This window comes from Xenopus laevis, chromosome 5L (assembly GCF_017654675.1).
Source record: "Xenopus laevis strain J_2021 chromosome 5L, Xenopus_laevis_v10.1, whole genome shotgun sequence".
Taxonomy (NCBI): Eukaryota; Metazoa; Chordata; class Amphibia; order Anura; family Pipidae; genus Xenopus; species Xenopus laevis.
The window spans coordinates 104,427,025-104,439,884 of NC_054379.1; the positions used below are offsets into that span (position 1 = coordinate 104,427,025).

The 12,860-nt window shown below is 36.6% G+C and overlaps 1 protein-coding gene across 1 annotated transcript; it reads right to left on the reverse strand.

Moving 5' to 3' along the window:
- Window positions 1-1,285: 1,285 nt before the first annotated feature.
- thpo.L (thrombopoietin L homeolog) lies at window positions 1,286-11,656 on the reverse strand. The gene is made up of 4 exons (XM_018262448.2): window positions 11,202-11,656; window positions 4,772-4,887; window positions 4,149-4,235; window positions 1,286-1,960 (listed from the first exon to the last, which is right to left on the reverse strand). The coding sequence occupies exons 1-4, from the start codon at window positions 11,212-11,214 to the stop codon at window positions 1,643-1,645; spliced, it is 534 nt and encodes a 177-aa protein (XP_018117937.1). The 5' UTR covers window positions 11,215-11,656; the 3' UTR covers window positions 1,286-1,642.
- Window positions 11,657-12,860: the final 1,204 nt, after the last annotated feature.

Below are 12,860 nucleotides of genomic sequence, written 5' to 3' on the forward strand. Positions count from 1 at the left end.
AACCATTCAATGTAAAGGAGATTTCTCTCCAAATCTTTCCCTAACTGACCTTCAGACTATGCAGTCCCCAGCCACTTCTATAAACACACTTTAGGGAAGTGCTGTCCAACTTGCTGAGGGCCAGAATTTTTCTAGCCTATGTAGCGGAGGGCCTGTTATGACCACTCCCCTTTTTAAACCACACCCACTTCAAACCACACCCATGTTATCACAAGAAATATTAAAGCAACAGTAACACCAAAATATGAACGTTTTTTAAAGTAATGAAAATATCATGTACTATTGTCCTGCACTGGTAAAACTGATCTGTTTGATTCAGAAACACTACTATAGTTCTTAAACAAGCTGCTGTGTAGCAATGGGGAAATTGAAAAATGGCTATAAGACACAGGTTAAATAGTGGTTAATAGATAACAATTATGGTCTACAGAGCTGATCTGTTATTTGCTGTGCAACCTGAGCCGTTTCTTCTTTAAATGACAACACTGCATTATATGTTTATTACTTTAAAACAATTTAATTTGTTGTTACTGTTCCTTTAAGATCATGTCCACATTTATGTTTGTAGCATAACAATAAAAACCAAATGGTTGGTGCTCACTGCAGAGATATCACCCATCACTCATATATGAAAAAAAGTGTGCCTCCTACTCCCCTGTGGATAGCACAGCAACGCCCAGCATATAAGTAAATGCCTTTCCAAATGCTAACAAATCCCCAGGACTAACCTCCACAAGTTTCACATTCCACAGACAAAATATGGCAGGCAGAGTATGTCACACACAGGCAGCATAAGGCAGGCAGAATATGGCACACATAGGCAGAGAAGGACAGGAGACAGGGAAACCTATCAGGACCAAACAAGTAACTGATCTTGACCACTCTGAGATGAACAGTATGTACAGTAGTGAGCCGCCAGTTGGACAACTGTGCTCTATGGGATATATACCTCATTAATTTGATGGGTGGCTATGACATGTGGGGTTTAATATGATTATTAGATACAAGTCTGTCACTAAAACCAACTTATTCTTATAAAAATTGTGGTTCTGTTAAACCTCAGCTTTCCAAAGAACTTCCAGGGATCACAGCTCCTGATAATAATCTAACTATATTTTCATTTGATATACAGTATATAGCTATTGAGATGTTGTATTTGACTGCAGAGTTGTACTGCAAGAGTTGAACAATCTAATTTCATTGATAGGAACATACAGTATCATCATCACCCAGTGTTTACGCTAATACTGAATCTTTGCTTTCATTCACACACACGGCATTCTAACAAGATTTACACATTTATTACAAATGTGTGTGTGTGTATAAATATAGATGTATATAGTTCAGCATCCTATAATGTACATAGTTTATAGTGAAAGCAGCTTTCTGAGATATAAACGCCTTCATGGAGCTGTGGAAATGTTGTATCTGTCCATTGCACAGAAATGGATGGAATAGAACAATTTAAGATATTGACTCAGTAAATTAAAAATGTACATTTTTGTTTACTCCACGGAAGCAAATGTTTTTGGAATTAGGGCACTGCTGTAGGTGAGCAGGCTTAGTAGATATCTGAAATAGTCTGGTAAGGTACAGTGTAGTCCACATATTTTAGTGAGGTTGTGTGGTCAATCCAAGAGTGTCATCTGCAGGGGCTTTCTTTCAGGCGATGAAGAAAAAGAGACATTTTCCCAAGAAGTAGTTTAAGGAATCTGTTAAAAATCTCAGTGCTGTCTGAGGTACTGATATGCCGACCATCTGATGGGAGGAGAGATAATTCCACTGAGACTGAACTATTGCTTACACGCTCTAGGGCCTTATTAATGAGGCCAGAAGTTTCTTTGATATTGTGAGTGATTTTTATTAGCTGTTGGTATAAACACTCTGGGGTTTTCACATTTTCTGTTGCATTCAACAGCAACTTTAGGTGTAAGAGAATTTCATTCCCTTGATGTAATTCCTAAAGAGAGAAAAGAAACATGTAGTGGGAATTTACTTACAAATTTCTTATGCTTCTATTCACAGATCCTTATTCCATTTCAGAAATTCATTTTCAAGTAATAAAATAAATAAATACTGTGTGTGTGTGTATATATATATATATATAAATATAAAACATAGTACTGCACTCAATAGGAATACTTGTGAAAAAAATCATCTCCTGGAACCTTCTTATGGTCATAAGTCTTGAATCCGATACTGAAACACACCATTAATCTCTGGGACAAGATGAAACTTAAGTATAAAGATGTAATTTGCTCAAATCCATCTTCATTTACCATATTTCATAACCCAGCCTTTCCTCCAGGCCAAGACCCGAAGTCTTTCAGTTGGTGGTTGGACAATGACTTTTTGGATATAAATAGTTTGACTCCACTTGGAAACATACTAACATGGGAGGACTTGCAAAGCAAACACAATATTCCTCTCCGGGAACACTATAAGTATCTACAGCTTAGCCATTTTATAAGGTCGCAGATGGGGAAGAACCCTAAACAAAGGACAATCTTTGAATATCTTTGTGCACATGCCTTTAATAGGGGACAAATTTCCTTGATCTACGCCACACTTAGATCATATGGTGTTCCAGACAAAAACAAGTACATGGAACGCTGGGAAAAGAGACTCAATGCTGTAGATGATATAAAACATTGGGATCATATTCATAAAATCTTCTATCAACACAATTATCAAAGAGAACGCATATAAAATACTGTATGACTGGTACCTGACTCCGGTGAAATTACACAAAATATATGGTTCTGACCCTCACTGCTTCAGGGGGCTTACAGATGTGTTGGGAATGCCCACACATCTCTAACTTATGGAAAGAAATTTTTGCCCTCTTAAGTGTCTTGCTAGAGAAAAATGTTCGACCAGATCCTTGGCTGGCTTTTACTTACTTTGAAATTTGATTCCCTCACCAAAGAGGAATACAAATTGTACTCACAAATTTGCCTGGCAACCAGGTGCACTATAGCACACAAATGGAAGGAAGGCATTCCTACAATATTGGAGGTTAAAAAGAGGATATGGTGGGTGTCCTTAATGGAAAAACTTACTGCATCATCACAAAATGGATAATTTTACCGCTATTTGGACCCCCTGGCTATCCTGATGTGAGACCCAAAGCTCTCTTAATTTTACAAGATCTGTAACTTGAAGTACATATTGTATGAAACTACTCTATTACTATTACCTAAGAATGACAGTTAGGATGAATATGTTACCCATACTACCCATACATACTATACCTTGTGAAAAATGCCAATTCAATTTGGCGGGAGTCCTATCCCCTTCCTTCGCCCCCCCACACTTTTTCTATCTTTCTTTTTCCTTCTTTTTCTTCTTCTCCTATTTTATTTAACCTTATATATTGCAGTCTGGAACAAAATAAGCTGTTACATTTCAGAAATTATGAAGATTGTAATCTTGCAGTTCCAACACAAAGGGGCCCATTTACTTAGCTCGAGTGAAGGAATAGAGGAAAAAAACCCTCGAATTTCGAATGTTTTTTTTTGGCTACTTCAACCATCGAATGGGCTACTTCGACCTTCGACTAAGACTTCAAAATGAACGATTCGAACTAAAAATCGTTCGACTATTCGACCATTCCATAGTAGTAGTACTGTCTCTTTAAAAAAAAAACTTCGACCCCCTAGTTCGCCACCTAAAACCTACCGAAGTCCATGTTAGCCTATGGGGAAAGTCCCCATAGGCTTTGCTATCTTTTTTAGGTCGAAGAAAAATCGTTCGATCGATGGATAAAATCCTTCGAATTGAACGATTCGAAGGATTTATTCGTTCGATCGAAGGATTTAATCATTCGATCGTTCCATTGAACGAATTGCAGTAAATCCTTCGACTTCAATATTCGAAGTCGAAGGATTTCAATTCGGCAGTCGAATATCGAGGGTTAATTAACCCTCGATATTCAACCTTAAGTAAATTTGCCCCACTATATGTAACAAATTGATAAATATATCAATTGACTGTCAAAATGTTAAATAAAAAGTTATTAAAAATCAAGATTTACTGAGTAAATCCAACGTTTCGAACACCAACTGTGCTCTTTCTCAAGGATAACAATAATAATATATGAATATATATATATATATTATATAATAATATATGAAACCATCTCTCACCGTCATGTTTTGCCAGTCTGCAAGTCTGACCTCAACATTTGGAACAATGATTGGAACCAACAGTAGTGGCCGATCTGTGCATTGTGCCTGAGGAAAGAGACTGGTTAAGCATTATGTGAGAATGAATGAGTATCTGTATGGATAGTGTATGAGATCCTGCAAAGGCAGGTAAGAGTGCTCCAGCATGGTGAGGCTCAGTGAGATACTGCAGATGACAGAGTTGAGCTTCTTTTGCTGAGTTGGTATTATCTACTTTAGGGTAAAGCAAAGAAGATCCTGAGGGATGAGATTCTGTGATGTTTTCTTGATCAGAATAAGACCCTAAAGTGAAGAAGAAGAGAGGGTTGTGGTATACACATGAAGTGAGAACATTAGGACCCTTGAGGTTAGTTACAATGTGAGCTTCCCTGAATGTAGGGGGTGTTTCATTTTATTATGAAATCTAATGTCAAGAAACAATGAATTTGCAAGAAAACATGCTAGGTTTTAGAAATGTTTATTAAGCCAATGAGAAGAGAGAAGAGACATCACATATATAATTATTTTAGAGTTTTTTTTTCCTTTCCTGCACCCTCATAATCCCAAACATTCTCCATCCAACTATGACATAACCATCTTCTTACCGCTTTCCTCTCCAGAACCCGGACCCGATTCACATATAGATTTATGAGACGAAGATCACAAATTTTCATTGGACTCATTTCAGGGCTCAGCATAAGAATTATCAGAAGGTAGATTCCTGCAAAGAACACAAGAAAATATAAAATTGTAATTAAATACAAAAGCATCATCCATAATGTCTTTTACTGTAAAACAAAATGCTAAATGAGTAAACCACTAAAAAAATTATTTCTGTTAGGCGTTCTCACATAAAAAAGGAATCTGATTATCCTCTGCTATAGTGGCTTTGCCCAAAATATGTTGTTTATCATAAATATATATAATTATTGGATTTATTATCCAGAAAGTAGACAGAAACCTCCAAAATACAATATTTCCATTACCCCTAGAGTCTTATTCAACAAAAAAATATGTTTAAATATTTTAACTTTTTAGCTTATTATAACTGTATATTGTATAAATGTTTTTAACTTATTAGCTTTTTATTCAGCAGCTCTCCAGTTTACAGCAGTCTGGTTAGTAAGGGTCCAAGTTACCCTAGGAAACATGCACTTATTTGAATAAGAGACAAATATGAATAGGAAAGTGCCTGAATAGAAAGATGAGTAATAAAGAGTAACAATAACATTACATTTTTTAGCCTATAGAACATTTGTTTTTAGATGGGGTTAGTGACCTTCATATGAAAGCTGGGAAGTAGAAAGCAAATCATTAAAAAATAATTTTTTAAAAAATGAAGACCAATTGAAAAGTTACTTAGAATTAGCCATTCTATAACATACTAATAGTTAATAGATAATTTCCTCATGTACATCAGCTATATGAATGCAATGCTGATTCCCATACACATGAAGATAGTTAAGACTCAGATAACCTATAATATTTATCACACAATTTATTCATATAGATGATTTCATTAATTTGTTGTAGGATTGACAATGAGCATATATAATAATAAGAACAAGATACATATACAATATATTAAAATAGGGAAATATCCTACAAAAAAAAATTTTTTTGGGGTCCCCCGTCCAGGATAACCCATGGTCCTTCCTCAGGCTCTATCTATCTATCTATCTATCTATCTATCTATCTATCTATCTATCTAGGTAGCTATCTATATATCATCTATCTATCATCTGTATATCACCATACATCACTAAGCCCCACCATGTGGCCTGCTCATCCTATTATTATTCCACTGTTAATTAAAAAAATAGTTGTACTTTGCAGTGCAGTTAGCATATGTAGTATATCATAAAATCACCATTTAAATCACCAGAAATCATGTCTCTCTACATGCAGGATTTGTGCAAAAGGCAGTTATTTTGTTAGATTTTGTTTGTACTGGAATCAGTTATTATTTATTTGAGTGAATACATCTGCTAGGAAAGGAAGCCCCCCTATAAGATACAGTATATTGGATCTAACTGTCAATGAATATCTGACACCCAACTGCTGCATGAACACAGAATGAACAGAAACAGATGCTGAGAGAGGAATAATGAATATGAACTTGATTATTTCAGTAACAATGGACAATATTTAAGTTTCTTATTTCAGTATGATAAAGCTTATAATAATTTGAATTTTCGTGATAGTTCCCCTTTAAAAGAGATTGTGGTGTAACAGCATTCCACAACCTCAATAAGGGCCAGATTCATTTCAATGAGAAAAAATTATCTCATGCTTTGTCACTTGAAAAGTCATGGAAAAGATTTAGGGGCAAATTTACTAACCTCCAAAAATTCGCCAGCGACGGCTTCGCTCACAGCGCAACACTTCGCCAGGCATAGATTCGCCAATCAGAAGTTGTGTCCAGGGCGACGTATGCTGGCGAAGTTGCGCTAGCGTTACTGCGCCAAGCAAAGCGAAGTTTCGCCAGCTTTGCCTAATTTGCATACGGCGGGAAGTTAAAGTTCAATGGACGTATATGTTGTAGCAAATACATTACACTACACAAGCCCGGGAAACCTTAATAAAAGAAAATAGAGTTATTATATTGCCCTACACATGAGCCCACTGTATAGTTTATGTGGCATATGTTAGGAAATGTAGGGGGGAAGCCGGTTACCCCCAAAACAATTTACGCTCTTTTGCAGCCTATCACCCTGAAAAAAGGAAAAGACACCAGCGTTTTTTGGGACTTAGAAAAATGTTCAACTATTTTTTGAGGAACCCCTATCTACTCTATTGCACTTCGCCTGGTTTGAGGTGGCGAAGGCAAGTCTGGCACAAGAGGTAACGTTGAGTAAAATCACCATCTTAGTGAATTTGCGTAGCTACGTCCATTCGCCAGAGTGCAAATTCACCTGGCATTAGGGAGCAAAGTACTGCTAGAGTCTATCTCCTTCGCTAGCAAAGTTACGCCAGCGACCGTTAGTAAATTAGTAAAATTTCCGAAATGACGTTATCGTTATTCACTTCGCCCTTTAGTAAATTTGCCCCTTAGTTTGAGGAGAAAAAACTTTTCTCCAACTTCAGTTCCAGTTTTTTCCCCATAGACCTCTATAGAAATTCTAGTGATAAACCTGGAGAAGTTTTTCTGAATTGTATTGCATCTCAAATTGAATCTCGTCCATGACTTTTCACGTGATAATCTCTTTTCTTACTGAATTGAATCTGGCCCTATGTGTCTGATCATCTGGGCCAAGATTGGACCTCAGTGTACATCTCCTATTCACCTGTATGAAGGCTTAAGGAAATCAAGAAGGCATGTATAAAATGTGCATGAAAATGAAACATGAAAATCATGTACAGTTGCTTGTAAACTGAGTCAAGTTTGGTTTTCATTTTGCTAGAACTGAGCAAATGTAGTAGAAGCAAGCCTCATAGGTGCATAAGGACTTATTCAGGGCTTCTGCATTTTGGTACATTTCATTGCTCAGTACAGGTTATTAAAGGTGAGTTGAAATGCATGTAGCAGTTTGCATGTAATTAACTGATTTCAAAAAAATTTTCGCTTTAATTTCTACATTTCCACTGTCTGCCTACTTAATTTTAGTAAGGAAATTATGGAATGTGAAAATATTGGGGTCTCTGTCATGCTTTACTGGAAGGCCACTCCTCCCTAGCTCTCCCTGGTTTCCTGAACTTATCTCTTTCAGGAAGTTATGGTCAAGAGCAGATTAATTGTTTCCTCTAACATCTTTGCTTCAGAAGCAGAAATTAGTTCTTAAATGTTAAATGCATTGCTTCTGTTGGTAAAGACAAATGCACAGTATATATTGGTCCAGTTACAGCATATTTAAGAATACATTAGTGTCTTGATTCAATATTTCAGTGAAACTTTTATATGAAGGTTAAGCTCTGTGGTTTCCAGAGAGTTTGAAAATGTCTGTTTTCGCAACTGTTCCTTTCCAAAGAACAGAAACTGTTTATCTTTCCAGTGACCTCGAGGGGCTACTGTGCATCAGCTCTTATACAAATAACATTTTGAAGTAACTTGCATAATGCCTGGCTCCTAGGATGGGAAAGAATTTGCACCCTAGTACATTTAGTGCACAGAGGTTCACAAAATGGAACAGCAGTGACTATTTGACTTCCTCCACTACACACATGATTCACAGTGGTCCTTAGACTAAATTGTCACATGGGTCTTTGGGGCCAGCCATGTGAAGAATGTTGCCTGCCCCTTGTGCCAGAGCTTTTAGATTCATTTGCATAACATTGGAATTTTATGATTTTATGTGGCTACAGCAGAAAACTGATCCCCTGTATGGCTTCAGTAGGATTGCTCTGACATAGATGTTGGTATGTGTTGAATACAGATCTTCATTAAGGATAATTATATTGCTGCACATTATTCTGATTTCTCATCAAGACTTTAGTTTCTGATGCACATGAAAGACAGGAGTTTCTAACTCCCACTCACCAGTGTGAGAAAATGGTAATGATTATGCCATAGTAGTGATGCTACAATAAAAAACAGCTGGTAACATAGTGGCCTTTTTTATGGTTGGACTACTAATTCTACTTCAAGTTCCCTCTGCTTTGCACACAATTATTTGAAAAGTCATGCCAGGAATTCACATTCTTAACATACTGTAAGCACAGATTGTTTTGCAAGCTAAGCACCTGTGGACAGACAGAGACACCTACTTTCAGTTTTAGTTTGGCATAGGAGGGTGGTTATTTTTAGATAACTGAAATGTAACTACCCTCAAATGTTACACGCAACTTCCTTCAGTTAATAAAATCATGTAATATGGAGGTATTACTGCAGGTCAACAATTTTTTTTCAATGTATATATAATATTTAAGTCTCACCCAACCCTCCAAGAAGAAATATTTTGCATGCACCTACAAAATTATTCATTTAATCAGGATTTTCAATGGCCTCTCTATAATCCTGGACTTTCCAGTAGCTCCACAAGCTGATGGCTATATTGTTATATGTCTGCATTACTGTTATATTAACAAATGTAGCACAATATAAACTTATCTACATTGCGTTACATAACCCTGCAGCTATGCCACACCTGCCCTACTGTTTGGTGCTGTGACACCCACGGTGCAGATCAACTGAACTGGAATGTTAGTAATGCTGTTTTGTATGCTGCCACAAGTAGCAGTGATGAAAATACCAGTACAGGTATGTGATAAATTATTTGGAATGGTTAGCACCAAGGATTTCCCTTATAGAGTTTCTTTTAATTATTTGGAAGGCCATTCATTAAGGGGGTTATTTATCAAAGGTCGAGTTTCTCTTTTTCAAGGGTAGTTTCATTAAAGGGATACTGTCATGGGAAAAAACATTTTTTTCAAAATGAATCAGTTAATAGTGCTGCTCCAGCAGAATTCTGCACTGAAATCCATTTCTCAAAAGAGCAAACAGATTTTTTTATATTCAATTTTGAAATCTGACATGGGGCTAGACATTTTGTCTATTTCCCAGCTGCCCCAAGTCATGTGACTTGCGCTATGATAAACTTCAATCACTCTTTACTGCTGTACTGCAAGTTGGAGTGATATCACCCCCTCCCTTTTCCCCACTAACAGCCAAACAAAAGAACAATGGGAAGTTAACCAGATAATAGCTCCCTAACACAAGATAACAGCTGCCTGGTAGATCTAAGAACAACACTCAATAGTAAAAACCCATGTCCCACTGAGACACATTCAGTTACATTGAGAAGGAAAAACAGCAGCCTGCCAGAAAGCATTTCTCTCCTAAAGTGCAGGCACAAGTCACATGACCAGGGGCAGCTGGGAAATTGACAAAATGTCTAGCCCCATATCAGATTTAAAAATTGAATATAAAAAAATCTGTTTGCTCTTTTGAGAAATGGATTTCAGTGCAGAATTCTGCTGGTCTAGCACTATTAACTGAGGCGTTTTGAAAAAAACATGTTTTCTGATGACAGCATCCCTTTCAAAAACTTTTTTCGGGAAAAAAAACTAAAATTCAAAATTTATTATGCCCCAAAGCTGCTAAAAGCCTGAATCAGAAAATACTAAATACAGCTAAAACCTGTCAAATTCATGTAAACGTCAATGGCAGAGGTCCCTTTAACCATTTGAAGATGTTTTTTTCCTTCATGATTTTAGTTTTTTTATGCTTGTTTGTGCGTGAAAACTCGATAAATTAGAGTATTTAAGGTTTTTTTTTCCACTGATTGCATTGAATCACATTTTTTACATTCAAGTTTTTTTCATAAATAAGCAAACATTCGAGTTGTGAGTTTATTCGAGGTAGAAAAAAATCTTGCAAACCTTACAAATGAGCCTTTGATAAATAACCCCCTAAGTGTGATAAAAAAACATTTAAACATGAAGTTGGAATGTTTTACCACCAATATGAAATCATGCAGTTTACTTAGCATCAAGTTCAAACTACTGTTTTATCATTACAGAGAAAAAGAAAATATATTTTCTTTTAAATTAGTTAAAATGGAGTTGATGGGAGATGGCCTTCCTGTAATTCGAAGCTTTCTAGACAATGGGTTTAAGATAAGGGATCCCATACCTTTATCATATTGTTCTTCAAATGCAGCCGTCTCTCACACACATTCTCAGCCTGATTCACTGCCTCCTTTGCCGTCATACGCACGAGGGCATCATGACAACTCTGTCCCCTCTACCATAGTAATTTTTCTTGTATATATAAGGACTGATTAATTGAATAATACAATGAAAATAATGAGTACCCCTTATTTAAATCTGCCGGAATCAAATCAACTATGAATATACTATTATGCTTCACTATTATGTGAATACACCAAAATGTATTTCACTTATTTATAATCTATTCCTGATAAAAGTCAATGCACATTTTGGTTCAGAACATAGCTACGTATACAGAGAAATGTATCTTTTGTAATGTCAGATATAACTAAATGTGAAGACACTACTCATTTGATGTTCCATAACTATTGGTTGCATGAATATAACAGACAGAACAGTCCACATTTTAGAATAAGTCATACTTACGATTCATATCCATCCCCAGTCAGTTCTTATTGTGTCTCCATCATATTTTGGGAGGAAGCACATGTGTCCCTTTCCCTGGTCCATTTATATGACAAAGAAAGAAATTTCTAACCGAAAAAGAGCCAGAGAGTAAATACAGAGTTGAAGCCTGGTTTAAAAAGGGAAATAATAGGAACAGAGAAAATAGAATGAGTGAAATCTCTGATTAAGAGGAAATAAAGCAATTAGAATGGACTAGTACTAGGGACAGTTACAGGCAGATTATGAGAGAGCAGAAAGTAGAATCTATATGTAAGGGTTCCTCTCTGACTCCAGAATAAATGACTGAGCAGAGACAAGCTTGGGACTCCTTGCCAAGCACCAGAAACGTCCACATCCTGTTGTTCTGTGAGATGTCAGGGCATCGGGCAAAATGTGAATGTGGGTCTGCGTGTGGGAGCGTGCATGTTTCTGAGATATCCCGGCTGTCAGGACATAGTGTGAGGAGAGGGAGGGAGGAGGAGGAGGGTGAAAGGATACAATTAAATACGTTTCTATCAATAGGCTTTATTAGCTATTACAAAATATTCTATCATTATGAAATTTAGGAGATATAAGTTGTAAGGCCAAGCATGTGTAAGGCTGAAAGAGTGGCAGCTTTCTTTTGAGGCCTATATACAGGTAAGTTCTGGTGACATGTGAAAAAAGTCAATATGTTGTGTAATATGTTAGCAGTTAAGCTGGCCATACACGGGTAGATTCATGTATCATTGCATTTCTGCTCAGTTTATGGATGGGGACAGATCTGTTGGGACACATCCTAATGTGGATTTTTTTTGCCATCCTTATCCAGATGTTACCAAACCATTATAAAGTATAATTTTGGCCCCATATAAAGGCCAAAGGTTAAAAAATGACCAAGTCTGCAGTCAGTATCAGGCCATAGCTTTTGTCGTGCAGAGCTGAACCATTAAGCAACCTCCAAGTAAGATGAGATTCCTTTCAAATCCCACTGTATATGATTTATTATAAAATGAACTGGGGATTCTCAGCAGTTCAACGTTTTTTTATTAAAATGTTCCTATTTTTAATGAATCAACACATTTATCAATGCATACACATGTCGATTCAACAAAATATGTCCAAATTGTTCGGGTAGTCTGTTATAGCACTGAGTCAGCACCCATGACTACTCAGCAGCAGTACTTAGCACTATCACTCGTCTGATTTGGGCAACTATATCTGACTTGTAATTAATTGTTTTGGCGCAGAAAATATATTGGCAAGTCCTTAGCAATATCTCAACTACCACCACAAATAATAAATAACACACACACATATATCTATATATATAGAAGACCGACTTGGTGCTTAGCCACCTTAGGGACGCTGTTACATCCCCATGTAAATATAGTCTTTAGAAATAAGAAGCGGCACTCAGGATTTTCTTTGCAAAAGGATATATTCTGGATATATTCAGTGACTCTTCAGTGGCATCTGTGATGTGAGTCGCTGAATATATCCTTTTGCAAAGAAAGACCTGAGTGCCACTTCTTATTTCTAAAGACTATATATATATATATATTCAAAGAAAAAAAGACCGCACTCACAGGACTTGTATGGAAAAAAAGCCACAAGGGCTGTGATTTATTCCTCATATATATACTGTACTGTATATAG